The 24,451-nt window shown below is 41.0% G+C and overlaps 1 protein-coding gene and 2 long non-coding RNA genes across 3 annotated transcripts; all 3 read left to right on the plus strand.

Moving 5' to 3' along the window:
• The first annotated feature begins 4,624 nt into the window (after positions 1-4,624).
• Positions 4,625-6,062, plus strand: LOC143752153 (uncharacterized). Its single transcript, XR_013207343.1, has 3 exons — positions 4,625-4,809; positions 5,471-5,562; positions 5,964-6,062. It is a non-coding gene; the product is annotated as an uncharacterized LOC143752153 (long non-coding RNA).
• A 5,613-nt stretch (positions 6,063-11,675) lies between these two features.
• LOC143752154 (uncharacterized) lies at positions 11,676-12,904 on the plus strand. The gene is made up of 3 exons (XR_013207344.1): positions 11,676-11,753; positions 11,848-11,922; positions 12,832-12,904. It is a non-coding gene; the product is annotated as an uncharacterized LOC143752154 (long non-coding RNA).
• Positions 12,905-13,656: 752 nt separating this feature from the next.
• Positions 13,657-22,198, plus strand: LOC143752264 (dynein axonemal heavy chain 5-like). Its single transcript, XM_077245407.1, has 21 exons — positions 13,657-13,833; positions 14,174-14,339; positions 14,462-14,555; positions 15,018-15,116; positions 15,258-15,439; positions 15,529-15,648; positions 15,743-15,944; positions 16,036-16,131; positions 16,263-16,433; positions 16,608-16,697; positions 16,825-16,980; positions 17,224-17,363; positions 17,676-17,827; positions 18,370-18,577; positions 18,927-19,014; positions 19,299-19,419; positions 19,505-19,671; positions 20,423-20,515; positions 20,738-20,941; positions 21,591-21,671; positions 21,764-22,198. The coding sequence occupies exons 1-21, from the start codon at positions 13,749-13,751 to the stop codon at positions 22,196-22,198; spliced, it is 3,150 nt and encodes a 1,049-aa protein (XP_077101522.1). The 5' UTR covers positions 13,657-13,748.
• The last annotated feature ends 2,253 nt before the right edge of the window (positions 22,199-24,451 follow it).

Below are 24,451 nucleotides of genomic sequence, written 5' to 3' on the forward strand. Positions count from 1 at the left end.
GTATGCACAAATCACATGATAAGGGTATCCGGTCCCCCTACATTAGGCGACCAGCCCCAGTCAGTGTGTCAAGCCCTAGCCACACGTGTTCTAGCCTGGCAAGCTATCCCCGGTGTGTCGAGTTGGGTCATAAACACTATAAAGCGAGGTTACTCGCTCCAATTCGCTCGCAGACCCCCGAAATTTCAGGCGGTTCTCGAGACTTCGGTGAGAAGCAACGTGGGTCACGTGCTTCGCACCGAAGTACAGAATCTATTAGCAAAAGGGGCGATAGAATTAGTCCCCCCCGCGCTAAAACACATGGGTTTTTACAGCCGCTATTTTCTGATTCCGAAAAAAGACGGCGGTCTCAGACCCATTCTAGATTTGAGACATTTGAACAAAGCTCTCATGAGACGGCCGTTCAAAATGTTAACTATCAAACATATCCTCGCGCAAGTGCGCACGGGGGATTGGTTTGTCACAATGGATCTGAAAGACGCTTACTTTCACATTCAGATAAACCCTCGTCACAGGCCATTCTTGAGATTCGCCTTCGAGGGCCAAGCTTATCAATACACCGTTCTGCCGTTCGGTCTATCGTTAGCACCCCGTACATTCACGAAGTGTGTGGATGCAGCGCTTTCTCCCCTGAGACATCAGGGAGTGCGTGTGTTAAATTATCTCGACGACTGGCTGGTGCTGGCACAGTCGAGAACCGAGCTATTAGCTCACAGGGATTTGATTCTCAGCCATCTAAAATGCCTGGGTTTCACAATCAATGTGTCAAAAAGCAAACTAACCCCCAGCCAGAGTGTGATCTTTCTGGGTACAGTTTTAGACTCGAGAGCGATGACAGCGCGACTCACACCAGAGCGCGCGCTCTCAGTGCGAGCGCTTACAGGCACTTTCAGAGCGCGCGAGCACGCGCCACTGAAGAAATTTCAGAAACTGCTTGGTCTCATGGCAGCAGCATCGCCAGTACTCCGCTTGGGATTACTGCGCATGCGCCCGCTGCAGCACTGGCTGAAACGGCGTGTGCCAACTCACGCATGGCAGTCAGGCAACTTGCGCATTATGGTAAATCACGGTTGTTTAAGAACCCTGATTCCCTGGCGAGCGCAGAACTGGTACCACGAGGGGGTGACAATGGGAACAATTTCCAGAAGGAAAATGGTTCTTACAGATGCGTCCAACCTGGGTTGGGGAGCGCTGCACGAGGGCATGCCTGCATCCGGCCTCTGGTCGAGCACGGAGCAGAGCTTACATATCAACTGCCTGGAGATGAAAGCAGTTGGATTGGCCCTGAAAGCATTTCTGTCGAACCTCAGGGGTCACCACGTTTTAGTCCGCACAGACAATATATCAGTGGTGGCCTACATAAATCGCCAGGGGGGCATCAGGTCAGGAAACCTGCATGCGATGGCGAGAGACCTCCTCTTATGGGCACAAACCAACCTGAGCTCTCTGAGAGCAGCGCATATACCGGGCATCCAGAATGTGGGCGCGGATATGCTTTCACGGGGCAACACTCCCCTCGGCGAGTGGTCCCTGAACCCACAGACGGTCAGTCTGATATGGAAGGTGTTTGGCGAGGCCGAAGTCGACCTGTTCGCCTCGAGAATCAACACCCACTGCAAATTGTTCTTCTCGAAGGACAGGGACGCGCTGGCCCATGTCTGGCCCAACCGTCCCCTTTATGCCTTTCCCCCCGTCTCGATGATTCCACAAGTCATCAAACGGGTCAGAGAGAGCGGGTGCCCAGTCCTTCTGGTGGCCCCTCTCTGGAAAACCAGACCGTGGTTCCCGGAACTGGTTCAGTTATCGGACACAATCCCATGGCCTGTCCCACTGAGGAAAGACCTCCTCACACAGGCGAACGGAACATTGTGGCATCCGAGACCCGATTTATGGGCCCTCCATGTGTGGCCCCTCAACGGGTACCCAAAGACCTTCCTGAGAAGGTCTTAAGCACTATATCTGAAGCCAGGGCCCCGTCGACTCGGCGCCTTTACGCTTCGAAATGGTCGGGTTTTTCCAGCTGGTGCTCGAAAAATCAGGCTGACCCAGAGTCATGTGAGATATCTGTAGTTCTCTCATTCTTACAGGAGCTGCTGGATGCGGGTCGCTCCCCGTCCACGCTCAAAGTGTATGTGGCAGCCATAGCAGCACATCATGTTCTGGTGGCTGGCCAGTCACTAGGAAGAAACGACCTGGTCGTCAGATTCCTTAAAGGTGCTAGGAGAATGAACCCCTCCAGACCTCCATCTGTGCCATCTTGGGACCTCTCCACGGTCCTGAGGGCTCTGAAAGGTCCACCTTTCGAACCGCTCCAATCGGTTGATCTAAAACCCCTCTCGCTGAAGACCGCTCTCCTTATGGCTTTGGCATCTATCAAGCGAGTGGGAGATCTGCAGGCACTCTCTGTGAGCCCTGCATGTTTGGAGTGGGGTCCAGATGACTCCAGAGTCATCCTCAAGCCCAGACATGGTTACGTTCCTAAAGTGCTCTCAACACCGTTCAGAGCACAGGTGGTGACGTTATCAGCCCTCCCTCCTTCTGCAGAGGATGGAGAGGTTAATCTTCTCTGCCCTGTCAGAGCGCTGAGAATCTATCTGGAGCGTTCTGCGTCTTTTAGACAATCAGAACAGCTTTTTGTCTGCTTTGGTGGTAGATCCAAGGGGGATCCAGTCACTAAGCAAAGACTGTCTAGATGGATAGTGGATGCTATTTCTATGGCTTATACCGCAGCGGGTCAAGTTTGCCCTATAGGCGTCAAGGCCCATTCAACCAGAGGTATGGCCTCGTCATGGGCTTGGTCATCTGGCATTCCCATTAGTGATATTTGTGATGCGGCCGGCTGGTCCTCGCCTTCCACATTTATGAGTTTTTATAATATGGAAGTGCCTTCCCTGCAGGCGAAGGTGCTTTCGGTATGATTAAGACCCGTGGGTGGCCGGTCTTGTCATATATTACTGTGCACAATCACATTCACATATATACATGAAACCCGCTGCTGGCCGGTTGTAGTTCATACATAAACCCGCTGTGGCTGGTTATATTTATATATATATAAACCCGCTTTGGGCCGGTTATATGACATATACAAAACCCGCTTTGGCCGGTTATATGACATATATAAATTCCATACATATATAAAACCCGCTTCGGCCGGTTATATTCCATAACAGATATCAACCCGCTTTAGCTGGTTAAGATTTCATATATAAACCCACTTGACTGGGTATATGTTCGTATACTAATAACCCCGACAGAGTCTGGGTTCATTGGTGTAGTATATTGGGTATTTCTACTGATGTATACTACGGAGATCTGACGGTGTCTGGTCTATTTTTACATAAATTATGCGGTTATGGCTTGTTCTGTACGCTCAGGGGTCCTGAGTTGCAGTGACAGCCAGTTACTCAGTGCGGCGTTTTGCATGGCGTCCCCACTGCGTATAGCTACGCAATACGAAGTGACCGTTCGAAAGGGAACTACTCGGTTACTCACGTAACCTCAGTTCCCTGAGTTAGGGAACGAGTATTGCGTAGCCAGACGCACTATGGTAACATGGCAAGTTGTCGCTTCAGTCGTTAAACCTGCTATAATGGCGAATTCGGGGGCTATTATAGACTGAGGTCACGCCCCCTTGGCGGGCTCTGACGTGTATGACGCAGAGTTATCTCATTGGTTGCACGTCAGAGGCGCCTGCGCCATTGGATGTGCAGTTGCCGCAGCGCAGCCTATGAGCGAGCCAGACGCTCATGTTCTAGCTGTGCAGCTGCAAATGCGCTTTACATAAAGGCTTCAGTAAATCGAGGAAAAGGAGTTTCCCCCACTGCGTATAGCTACGCAATACTCGTTCCCTAACTCAGGGAACTGAGGTTACGTGAGTAACCGAGTAGTTTCCACGTTGATTCAATGTCAGTTTGCTATCTGGGGAGTGCTCTAAATTTGCACCAAAGTGAAAATAATATGGTGATTTATTCTAAATATGTGTTCAAAGGTAACTTTAAAGTTAATTTGAGTTAATTTATTTCACTAATTGTACAAAAAGAACTTTTAAAACCTTCGCTAGTTTAACTTTAACGTTAGTCGTTTGACGCAGCCGAACCGTCTAACGTTAGCTAACTTAAGGACCTATTTTGCAACAAAGGATATAACGTTACTATTTAATGTTTTTCTATAGGATTTATTGATAAAATATGTAATGTCCCCTGTTATGATGGCTTGTCAAAGCTGACGACCAGAAATCCACAAAAGTCCCATAAACGTGCATTTGCAGCTGACCAAGAGCTTTCAAACCACCAACCTTGGTATATCTTTTTAGTTTGACCTGACTAAGTAACGTTTAACGTATCTTACAATTTTCCTAAATTAATTGGATGATGATGCAGTTTTCGGTTATGGCATGATTCCCAAAGAAGTCCCATTGATTAACACTGAATGTTCGTTATGTCCGTTAAGTCAAACACCAGCTGACAAACGGTTCTAAATTTTAAACAAAGAAATTAGGCTAATTGTAACCAGTAAATATGTTTGCTATCCATATGACAGCTAATGTTTCTATTCTTATTTAAATACTGAAAGTGTCCTTGAATGATGATTCATTTGAATTTCCTGACTTTTAATTCCTAGGAAGAGAAAACAAACAAAAAATGTCAGAAAATGAAGCATCTGATCCTGGGTCAGATGTACCTGGTGTATCCCAAGAGGAGAAACGCACTATGTCAACTCATGAAAAAGAGAATGATGATATAGCAAACCCACTCTCATCCTCACATCTGGACCTAGAAGTAAAACCACCTCTAACCACCATAAAAAGGGGTATGATTAATTATTTGTGTGTAAGATGAACAGATAGACAGTTTACAATGACTTGTCTTTGTATGAAGTGATAAATAGGATTCTTAAGGTGACCATACACAATACTTTTTTTGACCAATGTTGCCAGGCAATGTTGCAGAGCGATGTTGCTTGGGCTCTTTCCATTTCTATATAGATACTTTAGATCAGTCATGGGCCCTGTGTCTCACCTGGTTGCCCGTTGACGGCAACATTACCCAGCAACATTGCCCAAAAAGTTTCCCTGTTATCATCTCCTTAAGCATTGTTTACATTATTGGTAACATTTTACAATAAGGTTTAACTTGTTAATATATCGGTTAACTACATAAGTTAACATGATCTAACAATGAAAATAATTTTATTAATCTGAGCTGATGTTAATTTCAATATACTAAAACATTATTAAAATCAAAAGTTGTAGCCTATCTGTTAATACTATTTAGTGGACCTAAGCTAACAAGAACTATGAACGGCTGTAGTTTTATTAACTAATGTTGACAGAAATGAATAAATACTGTAACAAATATATTGTTAATTGCAATATATTAACAAATAACAAATATATAAGTTAATATTAGTAATGCATTAACAAATGTTAACTAATGGGACCTTATTGTAAAGAGTTACCATATTATTGTAGGTGGTGGTAGACACAGAAGAATTGGAATTCAAAAGGAAAAAAACATCAATCAAACAACACCAGCTGCTATATCACCCACGGTCAACACTGCTGTGAGTAATTATCTTTATTTTTTTTTTGATGGGTTATTTATAGTCTGGCGTACCACACTTTTGCCTATCAACAAAACTAGGTTATTAATAATTATTTTATTTATTTAGATAAATTTAACTGAACATACTGTGTGCATACACACTGAGTAGTTATAGGAGCTCAGTTATATATATATATATATATATATATATATATATATATATATATATACTGTATATATACATACATATATACATATTGTTGTATATGTTCCACAGCTTTTTGAAAATGGTGGGTGCCACTGTTACACATGGCATGCGTTCGGCCAATCAATGTACACTTATGTCACTGGTAGTTTCTATAGTGCTGGGTTAGACCCTACCCTGCACATAAGCTGACTTGACTTGCCCTTCTCTCTCAGGTGTCGGGGAAGCGCTCTGGGTTGCTGTTAAATGAAGCCCAGAAGGATAAAGGTAAACAGCTCAAAGCCCTCAAAGATGAGCGCAGAGCAGCTCTTGATTAGTGATCGACCGATATTGATTTTTTATAACCGATACCGATACAGATTATTTGCATGTGTATGTGCCCGATAACCGATATTCAGAACCGATATTTATTTACTGTTATACTTCTGTTTTTGGCACAATTATTACAACACAAATGAACTGAACAAACCATTTTATTTATAACAATCACTCCCTCCTTGCATACAAAAAAAAAACCTTTATATTTATACACAAATAAATAGAGGGGTCTGAGTCTAAAAAATAAAGTGCACTGTTACTAAGTGTCTTTGTTTAAAAATAAAAGCTTTGATGAGGTAAAAAATAAAGCACAAAAACTATTCTAACATATTTGGAAATGTTTATTTGTTTTCATAAATGGTAAACTAATCAAATTACAATAAAAACATTTATATTATTACATTATATAATTTATATCTAAATTATACATATCATTTATAAGCATCAGCAGCAACAATGTTAACAATAGGCAAAATAAATGTTAAAAGTCTAATGTTTTCATATGGAAAAAATAATTGACAGGGGAGTCATATCACCTTTGCAGAAATGTAATTCATTTTAAACAGTTTTAGAAGGTTTATGTGCCGTTTAATAGGTTTAAACTAAGAGTGAGGAATAATTCACTGGGTAATATTAATTCACTGCATAATATTAGCTGGAATAGCCTATAACATCAGGAAGGTAACAAACAAAACAGCATATACATCATTGCATTTTCCAACTAGTATGTTATTAATTATTATTAATATTTTTGTCGGTCTAGATCATGAAATGCTTTATGACAAAGTGCTGTTTATCTATGCATTTACACATAAATATAACATTAGGCTATACGTTACTCAACCGCGATCGCGAGTGCAGATAATAAATAATTAATTTCCACAAAGCGGTATATTTAGATGTGTATTAGCGAAATAATTGCTATGTAGTAAATGATAATATAATCTAGGGTGTTTAAACAAGATAATCTTGTCAAAAATTTCATTCAGTGGCCGTGCTTGAGCATTCCTGATCATCAATCCAGTGAGTGCTCAGCAATATGAACAAACTTTTTTTTCGAGACTAATGGGGAGCAAATACAATAGATAGAGAATTAAATTCAGCGCTTTTATTTTCAACATGCACTCATTCATGTCTGTTTTATTTAATTAATGTAAAGTTACGTCTTTATTGGGGAAGGACATGACGGATTACGCTACGTGGCTAAATGAGTTCGTCTCAATTTTTTAGAACCAAGCTGCATAAATAAACTATATCAGGCATTTATGTCTCAAATCTCATTTCTGCATGTCTGTTATGTTAAATAAAGTTGAATAATTAAAGCAAAGCAAGTAGAACATATACTTTACCTGTGCACAGAGTTGTTATTGACTGATCTCCTCAGACGCGGGCTGCAATGGCGGAATTCTCAAAACGGCCACAAGATGGCGCCGTTTATCGGAAAATCCGATATTACAAAACCGATTCCCGATTATGGGAAAATGCTTAAATATCGGGAAAAATATCGGTAAACCGATACATCGGTCGATCACTACTCTTGATGGCCGACACAGGTACCTTATCACAATCATTGCAGAATTGATTAGCCTGGAGGAAATGGATGTCGAGGAGGCTATCATCTCCGATGAACAGGTGTGTAAAATATGACACTATTGACATGCTCAAAATCAGTGGTTCCCTATCAGCCAGTCACTACAACGTAGGTCATGACTGACCAATAGGAATCTCGCTAGAGAGGTCAATCTACTTCGAATGAAACTAAAACAAGCCAATACACATTGGCGTGCAATCATTTGCAACAGCTGTGCAGCCTCGCAGCGCGGGTATTTAACAAGCAGCTGGTGCGATTGCACACTAGCTTTTTGCTTCGGAGCCAAGCACTTCGTATGCTGAACAGAGTGAATTTGAAAGCAAACCTCTTCTGGATCTCTCCACTTTGGTGCGGGCGTGACGGCACAGCAGCGCGAGCGGTCTTTTTCTCTTCTCTCTCTCTTCTTTGTTTGTTGTTTTAAAACTGAGCAAACAAAAAAGCTGTTTTCACGGCTGGTAAGGTGTGCGATTAAAGCGCTCAACGGCCGTTTTCACGGCTGGTAAGACCAGCGAGAGAGAATCGCGCACAGACAGGTGCACATTCCTGTCTGTGTTCGCCGTGACCGTTCCCCTGCGTGCTTCAGCACCAAGGAGAGCAGTCTCTAAAAGAGCTTACACAGATAGTTTGCGTCTTTTTCAAGATGACATTCTATCTGTGTGTTTCTGGATGCGGTCGTTACCTGCGGTCGCGGGATGGTCACGATCGCTGCCTTGTGTGTCTGGGCCTCGAACACGCACAGGCAGCGTTCGTGGATGAGTCATGTACCCATTGTGGGAAGATGACTATCTCGGAGCTGAGGTCGAGACTCTCGTTCCTGCAAAGGGGCGGAGTCCCCGTGCCTGCACCTCGTTCCAACCCCCCTTCGCGGGTTGCTACGGGCAGTGACACGGGTGACCTGAGGATTACAGTGAGCGCGCTTCCTTCGGGGAACCAACCCCCTAGGAACCCTCACTCCTCTCATGCTCTGCAACCAGTTGAGCTGCCAACGGAACGTTCTGGACCATCCTCGAGATGTGTACCAGTCGTTTCGTTCGGCGCTCCCTGCGACGACCAGATGTCGATCGCTGCATCGGAGGGTGGGTCAGACCTCTCCGCGGACGACGGCTCAGAGCCGCTGCCTCCTTCGGGTGTGCCCAGCAGTGCCCGAGTTGAGTCTCAGGGGTGTGGACGGACCCCCAACTGCATTGGCACATCAATTGCCTCGAGTTGCTAGCAGTACATCTCGCTCTGAGCCGCTTGAAAAGGCCACTACAGGGCAGGGACGTGCTGGTCCGTACGGACGACACGGGCGACCGTCGCGTACATCAACCGACAAGGTGGTCTATGCTCCCGTCGCATGTCGCAACTCGCCCGCCATCTCCTCCTCTGGAGCCAGAAGCATCGGAGGTCGCTTCGAGCCATGTATGTCCCCGGCGTGCTCAACCGTGTGGCCGACGAGCTATCACGATCTGTGCTTCCGGGAGAATGGCGACTCCACCCCCAGGCGGTTCAGCTGATCTGGAGAGAGTTCGGGGAGGCTCAGGTAGACCTGTTTGCCTCCTCAGAGACCTCCCACTGCCAGCTGTTTTACTCCCTGACCGAGGGAACACTCGGCACGGACGCACTTGCACTCAGCTGGCCCCGGGGCCTTCGCAAATATGCGTTTCCCCCAGTGAGCCTACTTGCGCAGACACTGTGCAAAGTCAGGGAGGACGAGGAGCAGGTCCTTCTGGTGGCTCCCTATTGGCCCACCCGGACTTGGTTAACAGAACTCATGCTCCTCGTGACAGTCCCTCCCTGGCCCATTCCTCTGAGGAAGGATCTTCTGACTCAGAGACGGGGAACCCTATGGCACCCGCGCCCAGACCTCTTGAAACTCAATGTCTGGAACCTGGACGGGACGCGGAGGTTCTACGTGACTTACCCCCAGAGGTACTTAACACCATCACTTCAGCACGGGCACCGTCCACGAGACGTGCTTACGCCCTGAAGTGGAACCTGTTCGTCGAGTGGTGTTCTTCTCGCCGAGAAGATCCCCGAAGATGTTCGATAGGGTCTGTGCTTTCCTTCTTGCAGCAGGGGTTGGAGCGTAGACTGTCTCCCTCCACCCTCAAAGTACATGCTGCCGCTATTTCAGCTTATCACGACCACATAGATGGCAAAACAGTTGGAAAGCACGACCTGGTCGTCAGGTTTCTTAGGGGGGCGAGACGATTAAATCCTCCTCGACCCCCCTCCATACCCTCTTGGGATCTTTCCCTGGTGCTTCGAGCACTTCAGGATGTTCCCTTTGAGCCTCTGCAGTCAGTAGACTTAAAGCTTCTTTCCATGAAGACTTTGCTGCTGGTTGCACTGGCCTCTGTCAAGAGGGTAGGAGACCTGCACGCATTTTCGGTCGACGAATCGTGCCTAGAGTTCGGGTCGAGTGACAGCCATGTGGTACTAAGACCGCGGCCTGGCTATGTGCCCAAGGTTCCTACCACTCCCTTCAAAGACCAGGTAGTGAACCTGCAAGCGCTGCCTTTGGAGGAGGCAAACCCAGCCCTGCCTTTGCTCTGTCCCGTTCGCGCTCTGCGTATGTACGTGGACAGAACTCAAAGCGTCAGGACCTCAGACCAGCTCTTTGTCTGTTACGGAGGCCAGCAGAAGGGAAAGGCTGTCTCCAAGCAGAGGATGGCCCACTGGATAGTGGATGCCATCGCCTTGCCTTACCAAGCACGAGGCGTGCCCTGCCCGCTCAGGTTGCATGCACACTCCGCGAGAGCCGTTGCATCCTCCTGGGTGCTGGCACGTGGCTCCTCGCTAACAGATATCTGTAGAGCTGCGGGCTAGGCGACACCTAACACGTTCGCTAGATACTATAGCCTACGTGTAGAGTCGGTCTCCTCCCGTGTTTTCGCCCTAGACGGGTAGAAGCACTGAGAGGTCTGGCTCTGTCGGCTTGCTGCACCCTACTGTGCACCCTTATTGCTCCAGAGTAAAACCTGTCGAGTCCTCCAAACCCCTCGGCCCGGACTTGGCGGAGTGTCCGGCGCCAGGCCCTTATCCGCTGAATCCTTGAGAACCAGATCTGGGATGGGTTCCATATGTGTGACCCTACGGGGATCCCATATGTGTATATTCTCCACGGCTGCTCATATCGGAAGCCTGTGTCTTTCCCTTGGGCTAAGTCACCCATTATTTCATATGCAGTACAGCCTTCGGGCTAGTCCATATGTATTTCCACATAACTCTTTGAAGAAGTGGCTTCCGCAGCGTTCCTTCATAAACAGAAAGGGCACGCTTTCCCAGTGTTATCCAATATCTCACTGTATGGGTTATCACGGAACAACAGTGTCAGATTCACTCTGTGTAAGCCTCCTCCTATCGTCCTTCCAGTCAAGAAGGTGTAGAGGCTTGCACGGGGCGCTGGATGGGGTGCAGCGGTTGTGGCGCTTTGGTAGGGATTCCTATTGGTCAGTCATGACCTACGTTGTAGTGACTGACCGATAGGGAACGTCTCGGTTACATAATGGTAACCCTCGTTCCCTGAGGGAGGGAATGGAGACGTAGGTCCCGTCGCCACATCTGCTGCCGCCCGCCGGGGCGGCCAGCTTTTTCAGGCTTGTTAAATACCCGCGCTGCGAGGCTGCACAGCTGTTGCAAATGATTGCACGCCAATGTGTATTGGCTTGTTTTAGTTTCACTCGAAGTAGATCGGCCTCTCTAGCGAGATTTCTATTGGTCAGTCATGACCTACGTCTCCGTTCCCTCCCTCAGGGAACGAGGGTTACCATATGTAACCGAGACGTTCTCAAACCTGTCCTGAAGGACCCCCAACACTGCACGTTTTCTTTGTCTCCCTAATCAAACAAACCTGATTCAACTCATCAGCTCATTAACCCATGAAATAAGAGCCGATGAGTTGAATCAGGTGTGTTTGATTTGGGAGACAAAGAAAACGTGCAGTGTTGGGGGTCCTCCAGGACAGGTTTGAGCACCACTGCTCAAAATTACAGAATATTGTGATTGCCACGTATAAATGTGTGTATGTATTCTACAGTTCAACATGATTGAGAAATTCTTCTCAGCAAATGGTTCAAAGAGTCTGATGTTCTCCTACCAAGTCAAAGTATCGGTAAAACATAACTTGATAGTGACTTTGAAATATCCTTTAAGTGTCTGCCCACCATGATACTAACAAGCCAATACCTGCCTGTATTTCTCTATAGCCCCCTTCTTTGATTGATTCCTCAAATGTAGCCACTGGACAGAAGAAACTGTTAATCAACACAGGCACTACTGAGGTACAACACTTGCACATTGTAGGGCAAATAATCACTGTTCCTTCAAATCACTTGAACTGCAATGTATAGTTATTAATTATTAGCATTTGTATATCAAGGGCTAAGCTAAGCATTGCCATTACTGTTACTCTTTTAACAAAGCCCTAACACTAGATATACTATCGTAAAAAAGCCTGGGGTCTATAAGATATTTTTAAAGAAATTCATACTTTTATTCAGCAAAGACACATTAAATTGATCTTAAAGTATAATGTAAAGACTTTTTCATTGTTACCAAAAAAAACCTATTTCAAATAAATCTTTTGTACTTTTTTCAGCAAAGAATCCTGAAAAAAATCATCACAATTTCCACAAAATTTTAAGGAGCACAACATTGATCATAATAGAACAATAAGACCAGATATTAATAATAGAATAATATAAATATTTCTTGACCTCCAAATCAGCATATATTAATTTATTAAGGATCATGTAACACTGAAGACTGAAGTAATGATGCTAAAAAAAATTCAACTTTGCCATCACAGAAATAAATAACATTTTTGGTGACCATAAGACCACGAACCTTGGTGACCATAAAAGACTTCATAAGAGATAAATATATACAGTATATATATATATATATATAATCCATTAAAATGTTTGGGATCAGTAAGATTTATTTATATTTTTGTTGTACATGATATACAGTATACAGTATATGTACTGGCACAACAAGTCAGAAAGACAAGTTAAGAAAGACAGTCAGAAAGACAAGTTGTTCTAGTGGGACTGTCCCTGCAATTAATGCAGTTTAAGTAGCTTTGGATGGACAGCATGTCCTAAATGGCGAGTGACTAAGTAACTATGTAAGCATGTTGCTAAGTAGAAAAACAATGAACTGGGCTACTCTTCACTCACTGATTGCAGGGTCTTACCGGGCAGTGTTTGTTTTTCATGAGAATCACGGACAAGGCCATAACAACTACAAACATATCGCAGGTCAGTGTGGGAGTTTGTTTGTTGTTTTTTTCGAGTATAACTTGACCTGTTGGTTATTGTCTATCAGTTGTCTGATTGTCTTATGTCATTCTCCGTAGGAGGTGAATTTTACAAAACTTGACTGCTCAGAGACAAGTGTCCATCAACGTTTGGATTTACTTTTTACTCAAGCCCTGAACCGAAGCCTTTAAGTCTCAAGAGGTATGATATATTATTCCATGAATTTGATGAATAATGCTGGGAAATAGGCCTGTATAGTATTTCTAAATGATTGCTTTCTTTGTTGGACCATAGGCTAATATAAAAAGTAATCCTATGAATAAATGATTGTTTACATTAATAAATCATTTTTTAAAGCAAGGACAGTTTTAAAGGGTCTATGAAATCACATTGCATCTATATGCTGGAGTACTGGAAAACTTTTTCCAGATTTTCTGGCTTCTGGATTTTTTGGTCTTCTCTTCCTGGAAAATGGAAACATTTTGAAGACAGAGGCCTATACAAACTTGTGTCCAATAAAAGGCTTTCAAGAATGAAAATGTCTTTTTCCCCTTATTCATAAATACCAATTTTCTATTTTAACAGAAAATCTTGTGAAAGGAATATTAATTTGTGACAATTAAATGTATTTGGTGTATATAGCATTTATATACAGTATAATTAAAGTTACAGAATACTGCAGACTGGAACTACGGAACAATCAGAATCAAACACATGACATATTAATCCGCCCTTTCCTTTAGGACTGGGGAGCTATAAAAGATGGCCAAACGGGCCCAGATGTGCAAGACCTCCTGAGATCTGTGGATAAGTTCACCTGTAACCTCTCTTTAGTGACGAGGAACATGGAGGAGAAGTTTAAGCTTCATAACATCCCATCAGCCCCTGATCTGAGTCACATACAAAAGGCCGAAGACTATAGTAATGCAGGTAAAGGGTCAAATATTGGGAAAAGAGAAATAAATCATAACTATTCTATAATCATAACGACACTTTCTTTGATGTCAAAGTAATAATGTTTATGTGAGGCAGAGGGTTTAACACTTGTTATTAAAATTGCCAAATGATAACACAATTGCATAGCAATTCTCCCAAGGCCACATTTTTGGTGCACATAAAATAACATGCTTCCCTTTAAAATACACAATACACCCACAAATATTGGGTAAAACGGATGGCAAAATCTTTTCCACACATTTGTGAAAATTACAAGCTAGTCCCAAACATTAATTGTTGTATTCTTCTTCTTTTTTTAATTTTGGGCTCTAAGCTAAAAACTTTGAGCTGGTAGAAGTTCTAGAAACAGTGCTGTTACACTGGGCCAAGCAGATAGAACAAGTGCTTACAGAGAGTGAACGCATTAGGAAAGAATCCGATGATATTGGACTCTCAGCAGAGCTGGCACACTGGAAGCGCAGGATGGTCACCTTCAGCAGGTACCATGCCATCCAGCAGTGTCTTTTTCTTCAGTAACAGCACGCAAGATTGGTTTTTAATTTAGTGCTTATCCATCTATATGTATATGTATTAGATTTACTGTGTTTTCATGTTTTTCCAGCCTCATGGATGAAATCAAGGACCCTTATGTGAAGATGGTCATTGGTATATTGCATGCGACCAAGTCCAAGACATTGAGTAAATGGAAAGAACTGGTCAGTTTATTGGATGTTATGTTCTGCTTTGCTTTTTTATACATTTTAATAAATAGCTATTACTTGAAGAATTGACATATTTTAAAATCAAAAGGAAAAAGTAAGTGCTTGTGTTTTGTATAAAGAAAATGCTGTCTATTTTTAAAGTCATTAACATTTGTTGCATTAAACTTTATTTTCAGATTTTCTTCTAAATTCTCTCTGTACTATAAACTAATCTCACTCTCATTACTGTACTACTGTAATGAAAATTGTCCTCTTTGGTTATAATGATTTTTGTTTTTAAATTAATATTAATTAACATAAATTATGATTAAACAATGAATACACGTGACATTTTTATAATATTTATTTTTCAAGGAGATTTTTTCGTATTACTGGAATAAGAATTTTAGAATTGTTGTACATTGTACATTTAATAACTGATTTACATGTTTGTATTATACTGTTTTTTATCTATAGGATGCAAATATTACGGTTGTGGCCAATGAGGCTAAAAATAATGTGAAATATCTATCTACTCTGGACAAGTTCTTTGAACTTTTGGAAAAAAGCACTCCAGTAAGCTCCAAAATTTTATTTTGTACATTCTTCAGGATAAATGCAATTAACCAAGAGTGTCATTTATGGGACACTTTAAGGGTCACAGTTTTAACTTATGACTATTTCAGTTATACTGTATATATTTTTCCTCTGTTTCAGACTACCATGCTGAAACACATTCCTAAACTGATGAACAGCATATACATGATTCAGAGTGTGTCTCAATATTACAACACCTCAGAACACATGACATCGCTTTTTGTGAAGGTCACTAATCAAATGGTGACAACCAGCAAGGCTTATCTCTGTCAAGGGGTGACAAAAGTCTGGGACTTTGACAGGTCGGATATAAAATGCTGCTAAAATTCTTTAGAACTGTGTCCCTAAGTTTGAATATAGATAAAATACATTGGTCTGTATTCCCATTTAGAAAGGAACTGCTCAAGAGGATGAAAGAATGTATTCAGTTGAACCAGCAGTACCAGCAATGCTTCCACCAAATGAAAGAAAATATACAGCAGAACCCTCTTGAAAAAAAAATTGAATTGAGGTCAGTAAACCACAGCTTAAAAGTCACCTTGAAATCAAACCGTCACTATATTTAGTTTTTTTTTTAAATCAGCTCTGCTGTATCATACCAACAGTCAAAATTATATCTTCGGAAAGTTTGACACATTCTGCAGACGTCTGGAGAAGATAACAGACATGGCCAAAACTCTTGAAGATTTTTCAGCCCTGCAGTTTATGAAAGTTGAAGGTGTTGAAAAAATATACATGCGCTACCAAACGATTGTGTCCACAATCAAATCCAAGACCTACAATGTGCTTGATCACCGCAAATTGGAGGTAAGATCTCTCATTACTGTATATTCTTTGATTTAGTCTTATGTTTTTTTTTAGACATGAACCATCTCTCATGACAGTATATTTCTTTTAGTTTGACAATGACTACACTGAGTTCAGAAATCAAATCCAGGGCCTGTATCAGTCTATAGATGCACTGATTGACACTTGGCTTCAACGACCACTCACTGTAAGGCCATTTTAGTTATATTATTTATTGAACATTTGAATGACTGAACCATTCATTACAGCACAGGACCAATATATTTTGTAAATATATTCCTCCTACATTGAAAGGAAATTTATTTACTGTACCAACAGACTGAGCAGGTCCTTGACCTGTTGTCCAAATTTGAGAACGGTGTGGGCAGACAAATGGACCTTAACCAGAAGTATATGGTAGTTCTGCAACGGTACGAATATGACCTTGAGTTTGTACGCAAATGCTACCAAAGAGAGAAGGACAATCCTAATTATTTCCAGCTGACCCCTGTAAGTTCCCTGTTGAGTGATTAGCAAACTATTCAGCTCTCATTTATTTAAATAATTTAATAAACAATAAAAACATGCCCACAACTTATTTTACATATATGCAGAATATACAACACAAGAAAGCAGTGTTACTGGGACTAAAACGTTAATAGTGTTTTACATTTTCTGTTGCAGCTGGCTAGGAAAATTGCATGGTCACAACATCTGTTTAGAAAAATGTATTTGCCAATGCAAATCCTAAAAGACAAATTGCACATTATGCAGGTAATCATTTTGATGTAGTTTGAGTTTGATAAATTTTGAGTTTGTTCCTGAAAAAAGATCTTTAAAAAAAGCGATTTTATTTATTTTGTAAAATTATTGACCTTTTGAATTTTGTCTTGACCTTTAGACAGCAGACAGGAGGAAGATTATTCGAGCATACAACAGACTTGCTGCCGTACTCCTGGAGTATGAAATGATACATCACAGAGCTTGGATTGAAGGTGTAGATCTTGTACTATATGGTCTCAACGCTTCATTGCTGACCATACACCCAAAAACTAAGGTTTGCATCTACTTTTCATTGCAAGTTTATCACCTCAAGCCAGAATTTCAAAAGACATTATTCTTTGGCAAAAATGTATCAGTACTGTGAATGTATTCAGCTTAATTAAATGTTTTTTGTTTGTTTTTGAAAGCAATGCAATTAATTAAAAATTCAAATTTTTAACCTGTTATTATGTATAAAACCCAAACTGTACACTTTTCAATTAACTCTTTAATTACCGTAAACATTATTTGTGGCTAGGAGTTCTATGTGAATCTTGACCCTCTGGTCCTGGAGGTATTGCAAGAGGCAAATAGCATGTATCAAAGGGGGGCAGATGTACCCGATGTTATCCGCAACATGGCTACCAAACAACCTCAGCTGAAGGAGTACCGTGAGAAGTGAGTGCATTAAAGACATCTAACTTACACTAAAATTAATCACCTTATTAACGCAAAACATATTACACAAAGGAGCACTATTTATGTGGCATGTGTAGTTGCTGCGTACTTTATGAAGAGTTCCAAATCAAGTTTGTAAGAGATTCTATGACGGTTCAAATGTATATTTGCATTAGACAGAGAGGCATCACATATGGTTTTGGGATAAAGCTACTGTAAAGAAAAATCAACAAACAAGCATAAATTATTGTTCTGAATTTAAATGTAAAGTTAATACTTTTATTAACATGAAGTGGAATTTCACTGTTTCAGATTACAGGGTATGCTGAGAGAATTTAACACAGCAGTCAGGAGGATACCCGGCGTGCTAAAGTCCCCGATGCAGCCCTTTATCAGATCTGTGAAGACTGCCCTCTACCCTGGACTGACTATTCTCTCATGGACTTCCCTCAATATTGACTATTGTAAAACAATTATTACATGAATCAATTACATTAGATCAGTTCAAATTTAGTTTTAGAGTTGTTGCCCTAAAACCTTTCATCATCCATGCTAATTTTAGTATGCAAACTGTTTACAGTGGCCCCAAAAAGTTGAACAATTTGAAAAATATTTGAATTTTATTACGTTAGATAACAAAATATCAATATCACTCCCCATAATAATCAAACTGTGCATATATAGATTGAGGTTAAGTACACATTGACCCAGAGCGTATTAACCTGCAGTGTGTATGTGCCGGATGAAAAGTCATGCACTAAATGCAGTGTACACTGTCTTAAAGTTTAAGTCACTTTTTAGTAATATTATGAGGTTAAAGGCCTGTTCACACCAAAAACGATAACTATAAAGATAACTATATTAGTGTCCACATCAGCGGAAGATATCGTTCTGTTTATTGTAAGGGCGTGCTTGTCTGTCACTTTAATGCTCAAGCTCGTTGCTGCAGGATGGATTCTGATTGGCTGTCAATGTTTGTGTATTAAGTCTTTTCTCAATGTTTCAGTCATAGGCTGTGTGTACAAGGCACTGCAAGAGCTGGAACAAGTAGTGAAAGTTGCTATGGATATTCTGGAATGTCGAATTGATAGTGTCTTAAAATCCATGTGTTCCACTCATCTGATAACACTGCCCAATGACGAGCCAGTTACACCCGACACATTCCTTACCAATGCAGAGACCACCATCAGTACAGCGAGAGAAATGCTGAAGATGTGAGTGACACTTTTAAAATCTATTGGTGAAACGCTCGTATTTAATTTGATGAGGAAACACAGCTGCGAGGGCTATAAATGCAAACAGTTCAAAAGGTTCCTCAGACTTAAGGTCTGGGATTATGTCTTCATTTCACGCATATTCTGTTCAAAAGGTGATTTTGCAATGTTTCCTCGACTAAGCGACCAAATAAATAGCCATACAACTCTAAAAGACCTTGAACAGAACATACTTCTATACCTCAAAGCCTTGCTTTCATGCATGTCTAAGTAAATTGGATATCCTGACTGACGTTCATAATTACATGTGATTTCAAATAATTTGAGGATTCCTTTGTTTTCATTCAAGTGCAAGCCAGCAGGTGAAGGATTCAATTTTGGAGATGGTTGGGGAACTGAATAGAGTGCTGAAACCTTCAGAAAGAGTCAACTTGGAGGTGCTATAAACATATCAATTATCAACTAATTTTGGGACTTTAATTTTGTGTATAATTTTAAAATACTTTTTAGCACGTGATTAGAAAATTTGTTGCTTATTAAGGCTAAATCACATTGCACCGACAGACATGACATGCTGTAATCTGGTAACTGTCGGCGTTGGTCTGCAATCTATCGGTGCAGTGTGAATTGGCCATTAAAATGTGTAATTTTACTGTTATAAACTCAAATACGACACATACTGCAAGTAATTTTCTGAGAAAATCTTTATGTGTATGTTCAGAACTGCCAATGTCTGCATCCTGATGCTAAGCAGAGGACACGTTGTCTACACTGTCTGCCATGTACTTTCTACATCATGATAGGACATATGTGTCAGAGGAACACAGACGCTCTGGTCAAAGGTATACGTGCATTATGGAATCATGCATCACAGTTTCATCTCAAAAAGAGTCACATATTAATTTTTTTGTGTTCTTCATTTGAAAGCTACCAAACGCTCTCTGGATGCTCTGAGACGTCGGCTGCTTGGTGTGAGATCCACACAACTTTCTTCATCTCAAAGAGAAGCTACCCCTCAGTTTCCTATTTTAAGGGCTTCAGTTGAGTTGGCCATTCCCAAAATCGTCGTCAGACCAAGTTTAGAGCACATACAGGTACTGATGTGAAAACGGCAAGGAACATATCGTCAAAATGTATGGTTACACTTCTGCACAAAAATTTGGGGTCAGTAAGATTTTTATTTATTTTTTATTGAAGGAATTTAATGCTTTTCTTCAGAATTTAGCAGCATCTTCAGATGCATTAAATTGATTAAACATTAAATTGATTGTTTTACATTTCTTTTTAAGATAAATACAGTTATTTTTAATTTTCTATTCATCAGAGTATCCACAGAAATATGAAGCAGCACAACTGTTTTCAACATTTGTAATAATAAGAAATGTTTCTTGAGCACAAATCAGCATATTAAAATGATTTATGAAGGATAATGTGAAACTGAAGAGTAATGAATAATGATGCAGAAAATTCAGCTTTGCATCAAAGGAATAAATGGCATTTTAAAATATATTAGAATAGATTTTTAAATGTTTTTTATTTGAATAATATTTCACAATATTACTCTTTTCACTGTATTTTTGTTAAAAATAAATGCAGCTTTGATGAGCATGATACTAATTTCAAAAACAAAAATCTTACTGACCCCAAACCTTTGAACCTATAGTGTGTTCATTATATATATACATAAAACAAAATCATAGAATTATAAGGTGTTGTTGGATTGATACTCTTAGTTAGTGTGTTTTTATAAACTTTCATAAAATGCACATATACATATGAATTTAAATGCTAAGACTTTAGTTTGGATTTATAATTCTCAAACACTCACTTGTCCTTGTTTTGCAGAGCATTCTCAATAAAGCAGTGAACATGGTGCTTTCAATGGCAAAGGATATTCCACTCTGGAAATTTTCCAACGTTCAACAGGAACAATGGGAGGTAACAGAATTAAAGGAATGATCCAGATTCAAAACAAGTTAAACTTATCAATACTGCACATTGCCTCATTGACTTCCATTGTCCATGGAAAGTGCATCACTGTTCACTTGATTTTTGCTTGATTTTTCTCCCAAAATTACCATGTGGTAATCAATAGCATGTCACAGATGCTTTATAAACTTTATCAGAGGTTAGTTGACTAGAGGTCTATTGACTCCACAGGCAGAGCAGCTAGCATTGCGGGAGAACGGAGACGAGACTCTGGTGACTAAACCACTCACGCTGAGGTCTCTGGACAGACAGGTGATAGAACATAAGGATGTGAACAAGGCTCTGGCCCAGCTTGTCCCTGTGGTGTCCTCCCTCAAAGTAGATACTGGGGACATCCTGCAAGGGTTGTCTCAATTTTCAGCCCTGTGGAACCAGGTACTTAGAAAAAAAGGTTTGATGAGGTTTGTTGTACCTCCTCATTTTCCTGAAGGTTCACTTTGCTAATTTCTCCGTGTTATTTCCAAGTTTTACAGTCCTGAAACGTATAAAACATGCCACATGTTTGAACTACAAAACCTGTCTAGAGTATGTCCGTGTCATATTTTAACCCCCCCAAAAAAGTGATTTTTGAATTAAAAATATTGAAGCCTGTTTTGAACTCCAGGACCATGAGGATGACTAAATTCTCATCACTGTTAATGCATATGAATGTTTAATGAGTTTAATGAGTTTTTCTCATTACATTTTCATTGAGGTTACATTATAGTATTTTCATTATATGGTATTTTAATAAAATATTACAGTATTTTATAAAAAAAATTATAAATAAATGTGATAAATTTGATTTCTTGCACCGCACACATACAGAAGATAGAAAAATCTCTGATGCACTTTATTATATGCCATTAACAACTAAATGTTCAGTTTGGTTCCCTACACACTGCATAGAATTTTTTTCACTACTTGCATTTTAGGAGAGTTATTTCAGTTTTGTCACTACCGTAAATTACTGAATTGTGTGTGTACAGAACAAGAGCATCAGGATATCAAAATATGTGAAATTTCAAGATTTCCTCCAAACCAGGACCCAGCAGAACAAGTAAAAGCATTTTTGGCGACCAACCCATTTTTGGCAGAATTCAGTGCCCAACTGTCTCAGTACTCTGTACGTAATTGTTAAATAAGTCTTATAAAGTTTGAAGACAGATGCATTTTAACTGAGAGTGATACTAACTTCCACTACATATATTTGATCAGAAATTTGAGACCCAGATTCAAGAGCTACCTTCCACATGCATTGCGGGCCCCATCCTCTACGAAACTGACTCCCTCAAACAGTCCCTCATTGAAGAGTGTCGCATCTGGAAACGTGCGTTCGGGGCAGCTCTAAACCAGAAGGCCTCTGTGAGCATGGCAGAGATTAGCTCTTTTGTGGATGGGGTGAGCAGGCAGCTGCAGCGGCCAATCTCTGACCTGGATGATGTGAGGGAAACTATGGCAGCCCTGCAGGAGGTACAGCAGGCAGAGATACGGATAGACACACTCATTGGACCGGTGGAGGAGTCGTTTACTCTGCTGAATCGCCATGAGCTCTTCTACAGTGATGGAAATGCGGAAAAGATTGATGGGGTCATGTACGCTTGGAAGGAACTTCATGTGATGGTGAGGGAGGTGTTTTTTGAGACCGAATGAAATAGTGTTAAAATGAATAGCAGTTTATTTTCTTTCATTTTTCTACTTTACAACTCATGAAGGAAGTAGAAAATCATCTTTACCTCATCTTCTTGGGTTTTCATTATGTAAGTATTTGCTTGTAAATGTACGATGATCTGTTTTTATTTTAACCCCTTACCACTCGCCCAACTTTTTGGCAATCAAGTGGAAAATGATATACCCATAATAAAATGGTTGTTGCTAACTAGTCCTTCTGACTACACACAAAACCAAGGTATCATTTAAAAGCTGACACTTGACAGTTTACTATGAAATACTCAGAATTGTTCTAGCAATTACTAATAGAGAGATAAATAAGCTCAAAAACAATGGACAATTATTTTTTTTAATAAATGTTTATGAAAAAGAAAATTGCTTAAGGCAAAGATATACAGGCCTGGAAGCACAAGCAATCTAAAGCCATAGTTCTTAACAATGTAGGTTTCAAATTTGAAGTTCATACAAGCAAAAATATTTTTTTTTACAAGCATTTATTTCAACGCATGTCTAGGCACCTACCCAAAAAGGCCATTTGGAGACTCCAAAGGGACACTTGGTAACCAACTTTTAACATAAGCTATAACAAGTTTTTTTGATCATTTCAATATATTTTCTTATTACAATATGACAAAGCACAACTTATATACTTTCTCTGGTGTATTTTTTACATCCTAAATGTTTATAAAAATGCAGTTATGTGCATTTTTTGGAAAAGGCTCCAAAAGGACCATAAAGTGACACTTGGCAACTTGCTTATAAAAAGTATATATAACAAAGTCTTTGTTCACTACCATCACTACCATTTAATGGTTAAGAATGACACATTATTTAGCAAATAAAACATTTTTTTATTTATACATCTGTATATAGTTACAAACAACTGTTTCTTAGTTCAGTGCAATCAACAGTGATAAACATTTCTCCCTATTGCAAAATAGCCATTCTGCACTGCACTAAAAAGTCACAGGTTGTCATTAGTGGTGCTTGCCTATGGCAAAGCAACACTAGTGTTATTGTGCATACTTATTAGTGGTGCTTGCCTATGGCAAAGCAACACTAGTGTTATTGTGCATACTTATTATTCTTATTAGTGGTGCTTGCCTATGGCAAAGCAACACTAGTGTTATTGTGCATACTTATTATTAGTGGTGCTTGCCTATGGCAAAGCAACACTAGTGTTATTGTGCATACTTATTATTCTTATTCTTCTGGCCACTTTTTGACGCGCTACTCCTCCCTCAGTTTTTGTCACAGACCCATGAATGAGGTGTCAAAACGTTCGGCCTGTTCGGGAATGGTGTGCTATGACTTTTATAAGCGAACGGGGGTACGATGTTTGCCCCAGGGGCGAAAAACCGGCCGAAAAATCCCATAGACTTAACATTGCGTCAAACTTTGACGAGTCGTAGCTCGGAACGAGGATGTCGCAGAAACGTGTAATTTACCACATTTGAAGAGGCTGACAGGCTCTGTAAGAACATACCACACAATGGGGTAAAAGTTGCACCCCTGGGGGGCAGGAGCTGCCCAAAGTTTCCCCATTGACTTACTATGGTGTAGGACGGCCCATGAAATGGGCCGTCCTACACCATAGAAACCGCTTTTATATTGAACATAACTCTGGATCACAGTGTCGTAGAGACAAAGCGGCGGGCTCATTTTACTCAGACAACCAATCAGTCTCTCAGGATCATTGTGAAGCTATCAAGCCACGCCCTAGCAACCATTTAGAGCACCTTAGCAACAACTCCCATAAACTTCCATTGAAAGAGATCGAAGGGATATCTCTGGACTGAATTGTCATAGAAACATGAGGGTGGTCTCGTTTGACTCGGGGCAGCAAACAGCCAATCATGAATCACCTCAACACTTCCTAGCCACGCCCTAGCAACCATTGTCAAGCACCTTAGCAACCAAATTCCAAAGAGGAATACCGTCCATTCTGAATGTCACAGAGGCATGGGAGTTGGTTTATATCATTCATACTGACAAGCAGCCTTTGGAGTTTCATCATTGGCAGCTGCCAAGCCACTCCCTAGCAACCAAACAGAGTACTCTAGCAACCATTTTGCAAGACCTACATCTCTATATCAGAACATCGTATAGAGATGGGGGTTGGTTTATATAATTCATACTGACAAGCAGCCTTTGGAGTTTCATCATTGGCAGCTGCCAAGCCACTCCCTAGCAACCAAACAGAGTACCCTAGCAACCATTTTGCAAGACCTACAT

This window comes from Siphateles boraxobius, unplaced genomic scaffold, assembly GCF_051911475.1.
Source record: "Siphateles boraxobius isolate OS27281-9 unplaced genomic scaffold, OSU_SipBor_1 26, whole genome shotgun sequence".
In the NCBI taxonomy this organism is placed as follows: domain Eukaryota; kingdom Metazoa; phylum Chordata; class Actinopteri; order Cypriniformes; family Leuciscidae; genus Siphateles; species Siphateles boraxobius.

Excerpts from the sequence above, each read along its gene's own strand:
- LOC143752264 (XM_077245407.1), top strand. The coding sequence starts at position 13,749 with ATGGAGGAGAAGTTTAAGCTTCATAACATCCCATCAGCCCCTGATCTG. Across the intron at positions 15,945-16,035 it reads TTGATCACCGCAAATTGGAG|TTTGACAATGACTACACTGA; the intron begins GTAAGATCTCTC and ends TATTTCTTTTAG. Across the intron at positions 16,132-16,262 it reads GGCTTCAACGACCACTCACT|ACTGAGCAGGTCCTTGACCT; the intron begins GTAAGGCCATTT and ends CTGTACCAACAG.